Consider the following 19,845-nt stretch of genomic DNA (forward strand, 5'->3'; position numbering starts at 1 on the left):
GCCGCCCGCCGGCGGCCGCCCGCGAGTGACGGCGGCGGGCAAGGAGCGGCGGCCAGGAGGAGAAGGACGAGGAGCAGGAGGAGGAGGAGGAGGAGGGCAGCGATCCGCGCCAGTGCCCGCAGGAGCCCGGGAGAGCTCCGGCCGAGGGCTCGGCCATGCCCTTCGCCAAGCGGACCGTGGAGCCGCAGCGGCTGTGCCGGCGGCAGCCCGCCGCCTCCGTGCTGGAGGAGAGCTGGGGCGCGGAGCCGCCGCCGCCGCCGCGGGACCCGCCGCCGGAGGAGCCGGGGACGGCGAGCGAGGGCGCCGAGGCGGCCGGCGGCGGGGAGAGGGAGGCGGCGGTACTGATGGTGCTGGACCTCTGCTCGGTCAGCAACGTAGCCCTGTCGCGGATCCTCCGACAGCTCTCCGACGTGGCCCGGCACGCCTGCACCCTTTTCCAGGAGGTCGAGGCTGACATCCAGGGCACCCACCGCCGCGTACGGGCGCTGCACGGCCGCATCGCCGGCCTCCAGGGAGCCGTGCGCGGCCTCGACCCCAAGCAGGAGGCAGTGCGTAAGTACCACGGAATGCGGGATGCATGGGGAGCCCCGCGGGATGCATGGGGCGCACCGCGGGATGGATGGAGCGCACCCCAGCGCGGGGCGCCCGGCGGGGAAAGCCGTCCCCTGGCAACCTGCCGTGCAAAGTTTGGGGCAGAGTCGGTGGGAAAGGAGCCCCGGCGGGGCAGCAGAGTGGGAAGGGAACGGGCGGGCGCGGGTCGGGTCGGGTCTGTGGGCGCCGCTGGGCGCCGCGGCGATGCCGGCGGGAGGGATGATGTCAGTGGTTTGTGCCTTACGTAAGGAGCTGGCTGGCGGGGCTCTCGGGACCGATCTTCTGCAGCCAAGGCTTTGGCCAGGGAGGGGGACGAGGTCTGTCAGCTGGGCGCCGGGGCTGATGGAGATGATCCGCCGCAGTCGGGCATATTTGGATTTTCTCCCTTTGCCGGCCTGTCCCCCTTCCCCGACAGACATCGTCCCCTTAGAAGCGTCTCTGAATTCCCGATCGAACGCTGTTAAGTAGAAATAATAAAACTGCTTCGTCGTTACCTAATTGTCGGGGCCATAAAATAAGGAAGTTTGGCTAATGACTTCTGTTTAAATAGTGGCCCTGAAGAGCGAAGTGGGGAGGGTGGAGGAGGGGGAGGAGGATAAAGATCAAGGCAATATAGAACTTGTGTCATGAGCAGTACTTGAATCCTATTTCTTCTCCGCCCAAACTGTAAAAGCAGCGAAAAGCTCTGTGGTCCTAAGCTGCTGATTTCTGCTGAATATGGCTCGTGTTCACAGCAGTGTAGTGATTTTGTACTCTCACTGGTGCGTACACTCCCCAAGCACTTGTGGATACGTGGTTTTTTGATAGATAGGGCTGTGGGTTGAAAGTCTGGAGTAGCAGATATTGGTGTTGGTTCTCAGTATCTGTTTTGGAAAAACAATGGCTTGAAAGGAGAATTTGGCTTAGTTTTTCCTTCTGCTACACCCCTCTAAATCCTGAGTATCTCCACCAGGTGCAGCAAAGTGAGTTTACACCAGGGTAAACAAGACCGTGCTCTCTTCTAGGTGTTTTTCATGAATATGCCATTTGAAAAATTGTGCTTTGGATTTCCTCCCCTTTGGAGCATTGTGGAATATGAGTAACTCCTCTAGGATCAATGAAGCTGTCCTGATTAACAGAATCAAGCTTTAAATATTCAGTGGTATTTAAGCTACGTACTCAGCAGCTGTACAGTGACTTTGTTAGTGATGTATTAATATACATCAACCACAGATGAGACCAAGGGAGATTTTTTGTTGTTTCAGGATGAGTGTGTAATCAGAGCAGAGTGCTGGGCTGTGATTGGAAACTGCAGTGAGAAGGAGGCTTGGCTGAGCTAGTGAGGGAACTGTCTGAGGAAATGAAACTCCTCGTATCACATTCTCATCTGTAGGTCTTTTGAGCTGAGTAAGTGTGGGTATATACTAATGTAAGTGAGAGCAGAGCTTAGCTGTTCTAATCTGTATGGCTTTTTTCTTTCTGGATTGTGCAAGTGCAGCTCGTTTGCAAATCACAGAGCAAAATCTTGATATTACAGCACAGTTATGTCATCTGCTTAATTAGAGAGTCTGGCTTTTTCCCTGTGATGATAAATGAAGAATCCATTCTTTGAGTGTTCAGTTTTCTTTTAAATCCTTCTCTCTTTAAGAGGGGAGAAAATTTTGGTCATGTTCTTCATGTGCTTGCCAGCTGTTCCTCCTTCCTCTTGTATATAGCACAGTGCCACTGATAGATGTACAGATGTCCCCAGGTGTGGTCAGCCCAGGGATCCTCCACAGCGCTGGGTTTTGCCCCCACCCATTCTCCAGCAGGTGTGTCTTGCCTGCAGCTGTACAGCTGCTCAAAGCACACCTCCCTGTCCTCATCACTTCCCTCCATGCAGCGTTGTACCACATCTTCCCTAAAGGTGAAAGTCTCCATACAATCCAATATACATGAACAGTCAGCTTCTTTGCCTCCTCTGCTTTTATTCCCCCTCCAGTGTTGGATCAGCAGAGCTGCATTTACATAGTGCTGCATCTGAGCATCTCAGCTGAGACCCAGAGCTGAGCAGCACCACTCTACACATTATCTCCTCACATTCCCCCAAAATCCATGCACACCCCCAGCAACACCTCCCTTTGGCGTCCAGACCGCTCACTGTCCCCAAGGGACAGATAAAACTGCCTAGCAGGAAGCTGCCCATCTTCCCTCTAGTGTGTAATGATACTGTGCTTTCTCCTCTCTGGGCTGACGCCTCCTCCTTCATTATTACTTTCAGCAAGACTATGCTAATGTTTGTTTTATGCATGAAGTGCCTACATAATTCACTCCTGAAAGTATTACACTCAAGTTACTACACCCAGTTGTTTTTTAGAAACCAAGAGAGCAATTGCAGGTGGTTACAGATCTGCCCAGGACCTAATCAGCATCACATTAAGGCATGCTGACTTCTATCTCCTGTGGTGAGCATGGAAATGATGGGATGGCCTCAGGGCCGTCTTTTGGCTGTCCAGCCCAAATGACACATCTAAGAAAAATTCAGAACTGGCTGGAGGTTTGGACTTAAAACCACAAGGAACAAGTTGGTGACAGGCATGCAGCCACCCCACCCATGGCATGACTGTAATGACTGCAGTGAATTTATTGCATGTTATGAGTCTGGAGGGGCTGGGCTTATTGGTGCATTGACCAAGACACCATGTGCTGGGATGTTAACACCAGGACAGTGCAGCTCAACCACAAGTTTTTCAAGTATTCAGTTTAAAACTATTAGCCTATCTTGCCACAGTGAGACATTCTTCATATTCCAACTTCAAGTGCAGCACAGTGATTTGAGGATAATGCTACTGGACATGCCCTAGATACTGAGCTGTGACAGCGGAAGGCCTTTTTCTCCATGCCTCATAAGCCAGCTGGATTCTGAGATTCCCCTGTGAACACTCAGGCTGCATTAGGAAAAGAAAATGATGGGCTAATGCCATCTCAAGAGCTATTGGAGCCAGTGGTTAGAGGGCCATTCCTTGCCCAGAATGCCATTCCTTGGCAATTGCAGAGATGATACCAAGGGAAAGGGGAGCAGGAAAGGAGTTCTCTTGAAAATAGGATATAATACAGTTTTCATAACAATATTATATATTATACTGAAAATTATGTATTATTATATTAAAACATCTATGTTGGTTTCAGGTAATATTAATGAAGAATTGAAATTAATTCAAACTGGCATTTTTTCAGTAATGCTTATCACTACTGCTGTCATATTCATGAGGCCTCAACATTCTCAGCTCTGTTGCTGTTGAAGTGGTGAACATTTGCAAGTATGTGTATACTTTGCTTTAAAAAAAAGTACTTCAAGTCCTCTACTAAGGTACTGGTAAAGGTATTTACCTATGTGTTGCCCTTTCTTTTTGTCACTTTTCAGTGTGATTGGAAAACTTTGTTAAGCACAATAAAGGACAGATTCTGGGAAGTTACAAGCAGGTCACCTTCAAAAACTCAAGGGCCTTGCCTCTGTGTCCCCAGATCCTTTCATCTTTCTTTTAAGCCTCTGGCTAGCCAGCATCTTGTAAATATGAATCCTTTCCCAACCTCTGCATGTAAGAGAAACAAGGGTAAGAAATGTTTTCCTGGTCAGCTCCTGAACTAACTGTTTCGCCCTTCTGCCACTCCACTGCTTTTCATCATGAGCAGCTCCAGGGTCTGCTTCTAAAGCAGAACCACGTGGGAATAACATGATTGTTGTCAGTCTGGATGTTGCTTAGAGTTTTCTGGTTGCCAGCAAGAGAACTGAGCAGTGTGACACTGCCCGGTTTTATTATTAGATGCTTGATTATCTTGGTAATATGGAAACATAGAAGTGCTGGACTAGTGTGTAGACATGGGACTCACTGCACCCGTGGTTGTTTAGAAAGATGATTTCTCAGTCTAGGAGACTAGAGATCTGGCAGTTTAAGTGGAATATTGTACTTTACAGAAACTGATGATGTAAGCCATCTTGCTTTCTGAATAATAGGCAACAACCGGGCAGCAGATTTTGAAAGCCCTAGCTAATGAGATCCTTTTTGCACCCTGGCATCCCAGAGAATTCCACACATTCCAGGCTTTTTTTTGAAAGCATCAATGTGTTACCAGTAGCCAATCTTTCTAAAAGCTGTATCATTTCCAGAAGTTGCCTGCTGTATCTTCATTGCTCCACTTTTCCATTCCAGATTTTGCTATGTGCTAACAACTAGTGATGCAGCTGCTTAGAAGTGTGGGGATCTCCTGTGTTACTCAGCTCTTCAGAGGCCCCTGGATCTCTTTAGTGAGCTCCTCTGTAGGATTTTCTTTTTCCCTGAAGTGTCAGTGTTGAGATTAAAAAGACAGCTCTGAACTGATTCTTTATAATTTTAGGCTCTGTGTTAATTTATTCTGTTTGATTGAAGTTGGTTGGTGAGAACAGCCTGGCAAGTTTCACTCTTGCTTTTAGTCTCTTTCCTTGTGCTTTTTAGGTGGTTTTGATTTTGTTTGGCTTGGGATTTTTGTTAGTGTGGCTTTTAACCACACTGATATTTTCTTTTTTGTTTGGGCTTTGAGCGTTGCAGGGAAATGTTTAATACCTAATAAGGTTTTCATGTGTTTTCTGCCACAATCCTACCATTTTTACAAAACATGTATTGGACCCAAACCTCATCAGAAAATGCACCTCCTCCTCCTTGACTTAATGTGCTGAAGTCTCAGTTGCTGTTGAAATGGAATCAAGAAATTGTCATGCTTCCATCTCAGAATTCATTTGCATTGTAAGGCCATCCCAGGCTTAGGGCTGGTGAGCATCCTTGCAGAGATCTTCAGGGAGGTACATAAGACCTTAAGACTAGATGCATCTTGAGAGAAAAGAAAAAAACCATCCAAGCTGGGAAGATAAGGGTTGCACTTTATCTCAGCTTCTGAAGATCCTTGAGATTTAAAGTGCAATTTTCATTGTATGGATTTTCTGTGGTACTGAGGCACAGCTGTAGAACTCCATGGGTTGGATACATTTGTGCAAAAATATCTCGGATACTGCTGGAGACAAAACAGAAGAGTTTCCTAGCTTCTTTAACTTTGTGTCAGTCCTGTAGAGTTAGTGAGCCCATCTAAGTGTGAGGGTAGTTACACTTTTAGAGGTGCACACTAATGTAACCTGGGGGACACGAAACAAGAGGATGTATTCAGAACTCTCTTTGTACAATGAAATTATATTAATTGCAAGTCTTTGTTGGGTGCAGAACAAAACCTTCAAAGAAAAGCAGTTGTACAGTGGATGTAGTGATCCATCACTTTCAGCTTTGTGTCCTTTACCTGCCCGAATGGAATGACTCAATCTCTTCACTTGTCCTTTTGGAAAAGGAGAAATGCTTTTGGCTTTACTTGCCAGGCTTGGCTTCTTGGTGTTGTGCTGGTCACTGTGTACTCATTTGTGTTAAAGAATTCACCTCTTTGGTGTACTTGTCTGTAGTTTGCCCTTGAATGCAAATAACCCAAGTTGTGGGTGTGGGAAAGTTGGAGAATTTCCTCAGTGCATGGTTTCTTCTAAATGCAGAGGATTGCTGGCACATTAGCAGAATGGAATGGAGAGGGAGGCCAAAGCATGGGCTTTCCTTCTTTACCTTTACTGCTGTCAGAACAACAAAGGGACAGAGGAAGAAAAACCTGCTCACTTAAGGATCCCATCCCCACTTTACCTTAACATTCACTAGAGCACCATTAGCTAGAGTACTGTCATTTGGGAGAAAAATGCCTTATCTTTGTTTGCAGAATGGTGATAGAAGACCTTTCACACAGGAACACCACCATTCAGAGACTGCTTGAAGTATTTTTTTCTCATGCATTTAGTTTGTGATAGAAGGTAATGGGATGGAATTTGTCAGGTGGCTTTGGCAGGGATGTAACTTTTTTAAAGCTGGGGTTGTCACCTTCAGTCCTGTTAGCTTGTGGAATGCAGACTCTGGTCTCTTTGCAGATAAAAGTGTAGTGTAAAATCCTTTGTCCTGCCAAGGTCAGTGAGATGCTTGGTGGAAAGGCTCTGAGAGCTCAGTGCTCAGGTAGACTCTAGAATTTGTCTGGCACAGCCTGCTAAGAGATGAAGAGCAGAAAGCAGTGGTTTTCCTGCAAAGCCATTCCCTGTTATGTAAATCTTCTAGAGTTTTGCTGAATGTCATTTACTTGGTCATCCACTGGTGTAGCTCAAAAAGCCCCTGTCTGTTCTATAGCTCCTTGCTTGTCATTCCACAAATAGGACTTAAGCTAATGTACCAGGTTTGAATGTTTGGGGATTTTGTTGCTAGATGGAGAGCCTGCCAGTTAAGAAACATCAAAAACATTCAGTGCTTGATTTCCACCTTACTGCAGCTACACAGGCGTGTAATATCATAGTAGTTAGTGCAAGTTCTTTCCGGCTCATGCTCAAGAGCCAAGCAAGAGTCTCCAGTGGCTTTAGTAGAAATTCTGCTGGAAAAGTTTTAGACCAGTTAAGACCAATAAGGTCTCCTTAAGACCAGGAGCAAAAGACCAATAAGGTCTCCTTTACACAGGAGCAAAACTGCAGAGAGGATAGAACCAGACCCATAAGAGACATCAACTTACTGTGGATCTATTCTTCCTACAGACCCTTTAAAAATCCATTCTTCTATTTAAAAGCCTTAATAGTGTAATATTTGTGTTCATACAGAAACATAAGATGAATGTTCCAGTGAAATCAATGGAATCATTCCCACTTTTGGTTAGTTCCCCTGCTCATACAGGGGAGATAGGGTGATTAAGAAATAAATGGACTCTGGTAATGTGCTGAGGGCATGGGGAGGTCATTCACCTGTTGATTCAGATGCATAAGAGACATTCATTTTCCTTTTTGAAAGATGAAGGGCCTGGAGTGTTTCCAAAAAACTCTTGCACTGTTCTCAAATGTCCTTGGACTGAGGGAAGGAGTTGCAGGAAGGAAATATAAATACCCAATTTCAGGGTGCCACTCAGATGCTGTTCTGGATCAGCAGAATCAGGTTTTGTTGGCGTTTCTTACATAGGTTTACCTGTTTTGAGGCTTCAGTTCCGAGGATCAGATTAGGCTGGTCTGGCAGAGATGTGCAAAGGTGCAGAAAAAGAATGGGAGCAGTCCTTACTCACTGCTGCCATGAGCCAGTCCCAACCTCTCCTTCTCCAGTCAGGCAAAAGCAGATTTCTCATGTGTGTCTGTTTAAAGGTAGCACCTGGCTCTTCCTCTCTCCCAACTGGAGAGTAAAAGAGATCTGAGTGCAGGGGAGCGACAGCTATTTAAAAAAGCTCCTGAGCTGACACATTCCCTTCACACTTATTGTACCTAAATCAAGCAGATACCCCTGGGGAACTCTTAATAGCAGTGTTATGATGCCCAAAGTGGAGAAAAAAATGGGAGCAACTGATGTGAGTAATACATGTATGTGTTTTAAAAGCATTGTTGCAGGGTTGTGTGGTTGCCAGAGTCAGAGAGCTGGGATTTTTCAAAGGCTGCTCTTTCCAATCGCTTGGCATCTCCGTGTAATCAGAGGCTGACATCAGACTCTCGATTGGAACTACTTGAGCTATTAGGCTGTGAAGAGCAGAAACTCTCTGTGTTACCCAGTGTGTATGAGGGGAGGAAGGTTTTTTTCACTTCCTTTGATGTATTAGCATCAAGAGAGGGAGTCTTCGCTTCATTCCTAATTGCTTCTCGTCTTTGAATTTATATACCAATATGTAAGTAACTGCAAAGGGAGATAGCAGAATTTATAAAAAGTTCAAAAAGGCAGGGCTTAGAGCATGATTAAAATAAAAGATAGCATAGAGTGTATGCTGTTTTTAGCTGAAATATCTCCCTAGAATACTTTCCATTTACATTCTCATTATGTCTAACTGCTTCTAATGCACTGCTTAGTTTAACAACTGGCATGTTTTTAGGGTAGATTTTATAGTAGATATACACCCACTGTGTTCTTAACTCAAGACTTTAAATTGCAGTATCTGTATTGGACAATCTTTTCTTATACCTTCTCGGCTGAAAGCAGGAAAAAAGCAATACTGATAGGAACCTAATTAAGCCTGTAGTCTTATTACATCAAGAGCTGTGTGCTTGAAATGCTGCTCAATTCAATGAGTGCTGCGTGGCACTGCCATGTTAAGTCCCAGCAGAGAGTGACATTTTTTGTTTTTAATAGGATCACTGTAATTCTTACAAAGCCACCATGGTTTTCACTTTCTTTTCAGCTGCCAAGGCAGTTGGACTTTGAACTACAGCCACTCAGACAGAATCCCTGAGAAAGTTCAGAGGACACATCTTGAGAGTGTGTGCATGTGATTAAGGGGAGTGAGCACAGGGCAGTGTGTTTGTGCCATAAATATGCACACAGTCTTCAGGCCTCCCCAGCTTTCCCCCCTGCCTTCTCAAAGTGTTTTTTGTTATCTTGAACAATGTTTGAGCAGACTTTTAATTGACCTGGACAGAGGGTGAGTTGGGGGGGAAAAGGTATTAATCCTTTTTGAAGAATGTGTACCAGTAGCTACAGAATTGGGTCATTTTTAGGAGCAGAATAAGTAAGGTGCACTGAAAAATTCCAGTATGTCCAGAGGCTTTGGATTGCTTTAAAAGTCAGAACTGGGCTCTCTGTGCATGCTCAATTTTGCCTGATTTTTTTCTTTTTTTTTTTCTTTCCCAAAAAGGCATTACCAAGCATTGTTCTCTTCAGATCCCTATACTGTCCATGATTGCAGAAATCAGATCTTCTGGATGATGAAACTCAAGATAGGCAGAAGTAATGCACTGTGATGCTCAGAGGCAAACTTTTTTAAGATGCTATACATATTTCACTGCATCCAGTACTTAGTGATCTATGATAAGGGGCAGCTTAATTTTAAGTGAAACAAGAGTTTAATTATGATTTAATGCTTACCATGCAAATTAGAGTGGGTCCAAAGAATGGATACTACCCAGTTCCATCTTTTCTCCCTGTAAATTTTATTTACTTGCAGGTAAAAGAGGGACAGTTCTTGTCATAGGCATGATCTTTTCTTTGGTGAAGTGATTTTTGGTCAAGTGTTGTGTACAGGAGGAGAGTCAAGAGATGTACCTTAATTCATTTCCAAGAAAAGAAATCGTATATCATGGATTGACCACTGACTTTCATATGCCCAGCCTTAACCCTGGAAACTGCATAGCTCTGCACAGCCCAGATTTTGAATGCATGCTTTTTTTCTTTCTTGGTTTTATTTGGGGCGGGGATGACTTTCTCATACTTATCCAAACCCGCTTCTGACTGGTTCTGCTGCTTCAGACTGTACTAAACTCTGCTCCTCTGGCTTTCCTCTACTCCAGTAGTGAAAAATCATCACAGAGTCTCCTATCTCAGCACACTGAGGAGATCTCATCTCCCCTCCCGTGTTGACTGTTCCCTGCAACAAGTATTGCTGCAGGAACCTGAGGTCTTGGTCTCTGCAGAAAATTGCCTGAAGCTTTGCACACAGTTAGCATACCAAAGATGAATTTCCCCATAAGTTGGATTATCCTGGCAGCAGTGTTTTTAGCCTCGTTTCTTATCCAAAACAAGTATTAAGGAATAGCATATTCTGTGTGTATAACAGGGAAGGGGGTAGGTGTGCCTGGGTATCTTGCACCAGCCATTCACAAATTTTATATTTGTTACTCAGCCACAATTTCAACTACATTGCCACAATGTAGAAATCATAAAAGACACTGCCAGGTAAATGAGAGAACAGATTATCCCTACTGCATTTGGAGGAAGGTCTTGTTCTTTTATTAGAAACTAGAAAATCCACTGGGGAAGGAATCCCATATAATGTTCCAACCTAAGAAAAAAACAGTGCTTGAGTTGGAGCTCACATTTACTTCAATGTGAAAGTCAGTCTTTGCCTGACATAAAAGCTGGAGAAAACCAGGCTTCATTAGTTCCGCTGCTTGCAAAACTGGTTGTTCATATTCCTCTTTCCCCTCTCGAATTGCTGATTATTTCTTTTCAATTTCAATTTTTTTTTGAAACTTATGCCTTGAATGACTTTCATTTTATGTCATCCTATCCTTTACTCCTCTTCCTATGTTGTTTCACAGGGGTTATACTTTTACTCCTGTCCTAATAGCAAAGACAACCGCCCCTCACTCCCTTCATGGTGTGAATGAACAGTATTAATTTTTACAACTGTGGTTTATTCTCCATTGATTATCTTTAATGTGATGCTGTCTTGTTCAGTTAATAAACTACCTGCTAAGATGTAATTATCCCCCTCCCCCAAACATAACCTGCTTTTAATAGATGTTGTAAATGCACTCATTGCGCCTGGCACATTAAAAGCACTGGTTTTAAGTTCTTGTACTTTCAAATTGCACTGTAGCTCAAATGTATTTTGTGGCAATCATTACTCTGCTAATATTCTAAAATTAGTATCACTACTTCATTAGTTCAGTTGTATTTTTAGGCCTCTTTTACAGCTGCCACAGGCTTGATATAGCCTTGATGCCAAGACAGAGGTTGGATAAGCTGTGCTCTGTGTCTTAGGACAAAACCATCCTAAGGGAGACTAGGAAACTCACCTGAAGGTTTATTATTAATTATATATCTCTGTTAGCTGATGTGAATCAGCTGTCAATATCAATATCAATCAGCTGTCTCTGTCAATACACACAAAATTTAGAGTACTATTCTCTCTCAGATGTGACAATAAAATATCTGCCTAGAGGTATATATGAAAATGGGCAAGTTGTGTGTCTGTAAATGAGTGAATGGGTTACAGCTACATTCAGCACCTATAATGTGACAATTCATTTATGAAGTTGTCCAAGTGGAACTTAACAGAAATTATTAGGGTAGATTAAAAGTATGTTTCATTTATCTGCTTGTTCCGAAGAACCCAGCAGAATGGCAATTAGTTAAAGAAAATAAAAGGGAACTGCAAAATATCACAGCTCAGGCTGATTATTTATTTGCTTTCTGAATCTTGTTTGGCTTTAGATCTGTTTTGATAAGCAGCATCTTGGACTGTGAGACTAAAAGCTTCTGTCACCATAAAATAACTAAGTGTGCCCATTTTTCGCAGACCTTTTAAAATGACAATTGAAATAGGTTTTCCTCAAAGAGGAAGAAAAGCAAGAAGAGGTTCTTCCTCAAAATTCTGTGTGTCACTAGAGGAGGAACGACTTTGTGTATACACATACACACATACATATGTACACACACAGAGAAATGCTTACTTAGAGAATGGAAGAAGACCAGCTGAAAGATTGGACAAGATCATATTGGTCACTGAGATTAGAAAAGCTTGGTAAATGGGAGAAGAAATTTACAGCCACATTAGCAGCAAACTGGTCAAATGAGAGCAAATATTTAGTACTCCAGCTCTCATTATAGTGATAAAAGTTGAAGGTAACTGATGTATCTTCATGTATCTTGTTTTTTGCTTGTTTTGACTTTGTATCTTCATCCAAAAGTATCTATTGGCTGAGTTCATTTCCTTCCCATTCCCTCCCTCTCTCAATGGAAGATAAGTTTGGACTCAGTTATTAGTCCATCAATAACTGTGAGGTTATTGATGGAAACTCTTCTACTGCATGTAATAGGTGATCAGAAGTGAGGTACATCTTGCTTAGGGATGTGGAATTCTGCTGTTTGGTACTTGCATACTTGCAAGAGTAAAGACTTTGCTTTTGAATGAAGTGCCCCTGCTACTTTACAGCAAGGGGTGAAAAATAAAATTAAAATGTAGAAAAACCAAGTTAATGAAATGAAATCTTCCAGGAAAACAGATGGGTAAGTGAAATGTAAAGTGATGCAAGTCTAGGTTATAGGTTGGACTTGATGATCTCAAAAGGTCTTTTCCAGCCTAGTTCATTCTGTGATTCTGTGATACAGTGTCATTTGCAGATGCATTGAAGGAATGCATTGTATTTATTTTTGCAGATGTCTCCCATGCCTTTGTTCCCTTTTGAGACAGTCCAACCTTGGGCTTGTTAAGTATGTCTCTACAGAAGCTGGCACATACCAACCTTGTTTGCTGCAGTCTGCTCTTCTGTAGCTTCTTTACTCTAGTGGTGTGAGCCAGATGGACAGAGCCCTAGAGCTAAATGCTGGACAGCATAATTAAGTGCTCCAGTATTGAAGGCTGGAGCTGATTGAGACAAACTTTGGCTGATACTACAATATTTCTTTGTCCAAGTTACATCTCCAGTGTCAAAGTAATTCCTGTTTTTCCTTTCAGATCATATTCCTTAGGTATGAGGATACTGAATTATATACCAATATTATTTTCATTGACATAATGCAGAGTTCTCTCTACTACTTTGTGCCCTGATAGCACTATAGGAATATTTCACAAATTTGTAGAGCTTGTGGAAGCTCACTTGAAATTTTTTTCATGTCTGTACAGCCTTTTTTCTGCTATGTTTTGGAGTCAAGGTGGTCAGTTGTGAGCATTTTGTGGATTCTGCTCCCTGGAAGCCCCATGTCAGTGTGGTCCTGGCCAAACACATTGCGGACACTGGAAGGTGGTTTATGAGGACACATGGCAGATAGCTTTTGGGTGGACTCTGATGCTGTCAATGTCTGGTGAGTGTGTAGGCCGAGAATGTTTAGTTTTGTAGGCTGGAACTGAGAAAGAGGACCGAGTGGCTAAAATGCTGTTGTTGGGGAGACCTGGATTCATGCACTGATTTTTCATGACAGCTTAGGGAAAGGTTGTCAGTGGCATTCAGATCACCAAGTTTTAGCACTCTAAACTTCGGGCCATCCATCCTGTTCAAAGGTGAACCTGTCTTTCACTCTTGAGCAGAGGAATTTTCTAGTTCAGATGAGTCCCTTAAATTCTGTAAATGTCATATTGTGAAGGGAGTACTGCCACAGGCTTTTTGGCACTTTGTTCTCAGGTTTGTGGTGGAGTGACAGCACATCCTTCCTCTCAGAGGAGTTACCACACAAGCAGTGAGAGCGAGTTGGGTTGTGGGGTGATAGATTAACAACACACAGATCTGTTTTGTAAATGACAGGCAATCTGCAAGGCTGAGACCCTTCCACATCAGGAGAGCTTCTGTCCTTCATGGGCAAATGCTTTCAGGGGCCATATGAAGGCAGTACCCCCAGATGGGATTCTCCAGTCTTACTTTTCAGCAAGCAGGAGTCCTTGCAGAAGAGATCTGCAGGCCTTACTTTGTGAGGACTAACCTTAGGTTGGGCTGAGCTTGCAGCTGCCAGTCTGTCTTTTAAGGTCTGGCTCATAGAGGAGATTGAGCTTTCTTACATTACAGACAGTGTGTCCTGGTTAATTACAGTCATGTAAAGATGAGGTTTTACCTTGGGACTTGGTTTAATTAAAAAACGGTGCTGGGAAGTTTATTAAACTTCTATGTTCTATCTGGGTGCCAAGTTCTAACCCTGGTTTTCTTCCAGTGCTCTCCCAGCTTCAGTCAAAAAGGGCTACCTGAACCTGACATCTGCACTAATGAAAGGGGAGGGAGGACAGACAGTCATTCTCTGTCCAGCCAGGTTTGAGCCTGGCAGCTCATTTTTCACTGCTTGGGCTTGTGTCTCAGCTTGGGAGAAAGGTTTTTGCAGGTAGTGGTGTCAGAGGAAAAGTTGCAGTGCAGAACCTAACGCTTTCCCTGTGTAGTGGAAAATCCTGATCATGCATGTGAAATGTGGACTTAGAGGAACTTTGTGTGGGTGGTCTTGTTTTGACTCCTTCTGCCCCCCTCCCTTTCCCTTCCCACTCACATATGCTGAAATGTGTCATCTATTTAACTTGAGCTTTTCTAATAATCCTAGATAATATACAACAAAAACAATAACAAGGTGCCTGGATATACAATCCCTCTGAACTGTAGAAGCCACAAGATCTCCTAGACAAGCTTTTTGTTAGTACTGGCTTTTGTGAGACCTAGCATTCCATGATGCCCATCTGTTAGAAGCATGTTTAAATGTGATTAATGTGAAAGTTGCAAGACTTGCAATAGCTTTTGCTACTCTACAAGAGAATCTGTCACTGTTAATCTCTTGCAGTATTAAAAGCTTAATATAGTAAATCTAATGTTATGGAAAGCTGTAGCTTTGCTTTTGTTACCATCACCTTAGTGTGTTATTAAACTATTAGATTTCCCTCCATAGTTCACAAGGATGAGGGAGTGTAGATATCATGCACATGCAGAAGAATATTTAAATGATCATTTAAGTATGAAGTCTCTCAAGAAAGAGATGCTCCAGCATAAAAGGGTTTTGCAGAACATTAGGTTTGGTTGGTATTCCCGAGGGGATGTGGACAGAGCAGGACTTACTGGAAGTCAGCCCTTTTCCAAAATTCTAGTAGAGGCTGGGAAAGTCATAAGCAGTGTCCTGATGTGGTTGTTCTTTGCTGTGCCTTGGTAGACATGATTTACCCACCCATGGCTGTCAACCTACCTCGTTAGTAGTTTAATCAGAACTGTTGCCTCTTTAACAGAGATGATGGGCAGGATAAGCAGTGTTATAGCACAAGCAGGGACTGTCTCCTGGAGCAGGCTGACACTTCAGGAAGCAAATAGGGGAGGACCCAGGAAAGAAAATTACTTGCTTCATATAGCTGCTTGTGTTGGAAAGGATCAAAGAAACCATAATAAGTCAGTATCTTTTTCTTTAAAGGAAATTTCAGAATAGTGATTCAATTAAATAGTAGTTTACTCGAGATTTGCAGGTGACTTGTAAAGTGTAATCAGACCCCCCTTACCTTTTAAACCCAGATCTACAGCTTTGTTCATTTTTGTGGAGGTGGAGATCTCCATTCAATGATTTACAGTGGCAGTTTGCTAGAGGAGAGGGTTTGTTATAAAACTTTTTGGTTTAAGGTGTGATTACAAGGTGCTTTTGTTTCCAGCAGGGACAGCAATAGTGCTTTGGTCAAGACATTTCAAAACTGCTTGCAGTCTGTTCTTGCAAGATCATTGGGCACTGTAGGAGAAATTGAGAACTGCCTTTCAGTGAAACACCCCCTTGCTCCATCATGCACAGCATCTTCACAGCTGCCAAGCAGCTTGTTCACTTCCACTCACTGCAAAAAGTCAAAATCAGACAGAATAGTGCTGTCAAAGGGTTAGGTACAGAATATATATAGTTGCAGAAATCAGACTAGACTCTATGGGATTTTCTGATTCTTCTGTGTGCCCCTCTATAGGGCATTTAAGAGTTTGAGGTGCTGTGATTAGAAGCTTCAAGGACCATGCTTTTTCACTTACTCTGTAAAAGGACAGGCATCAAGTGCACTGCTCTGAGCCATTTGGAAGACTTGCAGGGAAGACAGCCTGTCAGTCAGACCAAGTGCAGTAAAGGGGCTTTCTCCCTTTTGTGCTAACATGCACATTGTCGAAGTGAAACTGTTCATTTTTGGTCCCTGAGGGCTGCTGTGGCACACCCTGCACTTGTGAGTTTTACTGTTGCTCCTGCTCTTTGTCCTGTGAATTGAAGAGTGATGCCCGGTATTCTCCATCAATTCTCAACAGGAGAGTCATGTGCCAAAGGCTTCAGGTGGTGGGCTGAGGTGAAGGTCATACAGCACGTTATCAAATTGGAGACTGTTTTGCTCTGCCCCCTCCCCTCAGCTCTTTGGGAGTCAGAGACTCTTAGCTCACACTGTGAAAAATTCCAAGAACTTCTAGGACAGTATTCCAAAGCCTTGCAAAGCTGTGCGCAATAGCGTAAAATCGATTTGCAAGAGTCCTCATGGATCAACTCCTTCCTCTACTCATGGTTGCAGGGATATCCCTGGAAAGGGGCATTTTTTTTCATAATTTGAAAGAGCCCTAGGGACAGGGGGTTAGGGGAAGGAGGATTCAGGTGCACCCTGCTGTTGCCTTATGTTTTTAGTTCACTTTTTAGCTGTTAGAACATGGAGGAAAGAGGATTCAGCAAACTGTGTATGTGTTTGTCTTCAGTGAATGCCTGCTCAGGCAAGGCAAGTGTGATTCAGCTACTAGTTAGTGCTGATACACCAGACCTGGCAAGCACTGAACACTCCTGCTACTGCATCTGCCCCAGTTGCTTGATGTGCAGCGATGAATGGATGAACATTCACCAATGCTGTTGCACAAACAAGTAAGTTAATAAAAAGCAGCTGATTGTGTCATTGTAAGATGTAGAAACTCCAAAGTAGCACTGAGATTATTTAAAAACAGATGTTCTTATCTGGAAACGCCTAGAAACATAGAGTGGTTAGGTTTTTTTTTTAGGAGCAAAAACAGGATAGATACAAATCAAACTTTCTACCTTGCCTTTAAATGATTTCATGGTGAGGACTTTTATAACAGTTTTTCTCTTGAAGCCGTATCCCAGCCCTGAGTTTGACAGTGAATTTAGCTTTGGACTATCTCAAAGATAAATTGAAGCTACACTGGCGTTCTCCGGTGAGAGAATTAACTCACGAGGAAAAGGTTTTTTAAGGGGGCGCACTGGAAAGAAAACGCTCTGTGCAAACCGGAGTTATACAAACCAGCTGTCTGGCCTCATATAAAACTGTGCTGGCCTTTTGTCCCTCCACGTGAGTGGTGTTTAACCCCTGCCATCATTACTGCGCACCGCGGAGACAGACGCGCCCCTCAGCTGAGGGCAGGGCGGGCCGGGGACAAAGCGCGGGCGGACGCGATTGTGCCGGGCCCGCCGCTCCTTCATTGTCCGGGCGGACAAAGCTTCCCGCCCTCGGGAATCGCTTCGAGTAGTTTTTTTCCCCCTTTCCCTCCCTCTCCGAGGGGACTCAGTAAAGAGACCGGGCGTGCGGAGCAGTCACAGCGAGCTGGATCGTTTCCATTTACGTTTCTCTGCCCTCTGCAGGTAAAAGTTGTCCCATGCTCACGGCCTGAGGTGTCCGAGGGTGCCCCTTCTGCCCCTGCCCCCGGGTGCTGATGTGGTGCAGGATGGGCGCCTCTGCCCATTCCTCGGGAGAGAACGTGGTTTTCTTTTCTTTTCAGCTGTGGAAATGAGCCCAGACCACTGGTCCTGGGTGCACACAGACTCATTTTAACTGCTTCCACAGCTGTAGCTATGGCCAGTGGTAGGAGACTTATATTAATGACCCTTTTTATCAGCTGATAAGAAAAGTTGTGGAGTGGTGTTCGTGCACATCCTCTTCAGGAGTTGTGAAAACACCTGAGGATGACAGCCACTTTGGGAAGTTACACTGAGCCTTGCTGCTGCTGGAGAGGAAATGAAGTGCGTCTTCATTTCAGTGGGGTGTTCCAAAGCCATGGAAACAACACATGGCAATGTTCGTGTGCTGCTCTAACAGTGGAGAGAACAGTGCAGGGTCCCTCCCATCCCAGGCGTGGCCTGCTGCAGGCTGAGAGAGGGCTAAGGGGAGGAAAAGAATATTCTTTCTTCCTTGAGCCTAATGGCAACCCTCAATACTCAGAAAAATAGTTTTGATCAGAAAATCATGGCTGGTACGAGATGGCTCAAGCAAAGTATAAGAAGTACCGCAGTAAAAAGTAGTAACAACTGCCCACACATGAAGTTTTATCCTAGAGAAGGAAGGCTTGGCTTTGACAGGTTCTTTGAAGCGTGAGCTTCTTATGTGTTGTTTGTTCACTCTGTTGTCATTGTCCATGCTACCATTAACTGAGCTGGGTGTGTGGGATTGGTCTTTTTTTTTTAATTCTTCCTAAGTTCTTGGACTTAGCGATGAAACACGGCCAGCAGCTCTGTTGGTTACCTGTGTATTGCCTGGGAACTCTCTGGAATTAGTTTAATTTCTCTGAATACCCACTTGTTCTTGCATTACAAAGCTGGATAATTAAAGAATCCCGGATTTCTCTCTCTGTGCTATTCATTCCTTTGTGTACCTCTTTCTTGTGCCCTTATATCTAAATTAAATACATTAGACCTCTCCAGTGTCTTTCCATCTGTAGATCTTTTCATGCCACTAATTATTTTTATAAGCTGCTTCTGGAGCTCTTTTATTTCTCAGTATCATTCACAACTCGAAGGAGGCTGCAGACAGCAGTATCCTTATGATTTTTTTCTGGGAGCTCCTTTCTCCTCAGTTTCTCCCTCCACCCTCCCCATTTTTCCAGGCTCAATGCTGTAGCCTTCCCTCACTAAACCCAATGACTTCAGCCATTGTAAATGAAGAATACAGAATCCTTCATTTATGTGTTTTAATCTGATAAGTGACTAAAGCTATAGGCCTAAGCATCTTGGTGAACTGCCATATCATTTGCTAATCATTAACACAGTTGAAAGACTTTTTTCTTTATTAGAAAACAAAGTATAGTCTTTAAAGAGCAGTATTTTGCAAGAAGAGAAAGCTGTGTTTGTTTTGAAAGGAAGATTTATTGGGATGATATAATCCGACTTGTGCTATCTCCTCACCTGTTTTTCCTCAGGGAGACCATCAATCTTTATTAACATTTCTAAATCAAAAGATAAAAATGATAGACAAATTCCAGAATGGGATGAAAATGCTAACAAGAGCTGAAAGAGAAATCTTTTTCTTTTAATACCTGCTGAAATTGAATTCAAAGGGGATCTAGTTCACTATAGATGTGTGTGATCTCAGAGCAGTTTTGTGGCTTCAGTCCTTTGTAACATGAGATGGGACAGAAAGAGCAGTGGTGCATGGGTCCCATCTGGAAGGATTTATCATCTGAACTCTTAATGCTGGCCTTGCTTTTTATTTTTCCATCTAATCTTTTTGCACTTACACGCCTCACATGGAACAGCTTTGAGTGGGTCCTGCACTTCTCACCTTGCTTTACCGTTTCCTTCCTTGAGCTGCCTCTAGCACAGCTGATGCTTTCCTTATCCTTTGGGCTGTCCCTGCCTGTGGCTTTTGCAGTGCTGGCTCCACCACAGCATTAATGCACACAGCTGGATGTTGCCAGTTCTGTTGGGTGATGAATGTTGTGCTGCACTCCCAAAGCTAGTGCAAGTTTGACAGAACTTCATTTTTTAGTCCCCTCCTTTGTGCCATGCCTGCATCTGACCTGTAAAAATGCATTCAAAGAAAAATGAGGCTTTCTAAGTGCTTGGAGGATGAAGGTTTTAGAGAGAAGTTGTCCCTCAACTAGCATTGGAGGGACATTTGCTGAAGAAGCAACAGTCAGGCTTGTACTGTTGAAGTTCACTCCCATTTCAGGAGAGCACTTCAGTACAAGCCACATACAGATGTTTAGTAGCTCATCTGGGGCTACCTGAGTTCTCTCTTCCCTCTGAACAAAATCTACGACACCTTGCCTGAGCAGGCAGGAAAAAAAATTGCTCCATGAATTAGGAAGAAAATTATTAGATGGAAAAGGTTCTTTTCAGTAGA

The 19,845-nt window shown here is 43.8% G+C and overlaps 1 protein-coding gene across 1 annotated transcript in view; it reads left to right on the forward strand.

Annotated features, from left to right (window-relative positions):
* NHS (NHS actin remodeling regulator) overlaps positions 1-19,845 on the forward strand; it is a 243,610-nt gene continuing 223,765 nt past the window's right edge. Inside the window, exon 1 of the mRNA XM_063392901.1 lies at positions 1-552. Coding sequence (XP_063248971.1) covers positions 156-552 — 397 coding nt within the window. The 5' untranslated portion in view covers positions 1-155. The remainder of the gene's footprint in view (positions 553-19,845) is intronic.

The sequence above is a fragment of the Prinia subflava genome, chromosome 3 (genome assembly GCF_021018805.1).
Source record: "Prinia subflava isolate CZ2003 ecotype Zambia chromosome 3, Cam_Psub_1.2, whole genome shotgun sequence".
NCBI lineage: Eukaryota > Metazoa > Chordata > Aves > Passeriformes > Cisticolidae > Prinia > Prinia subflava.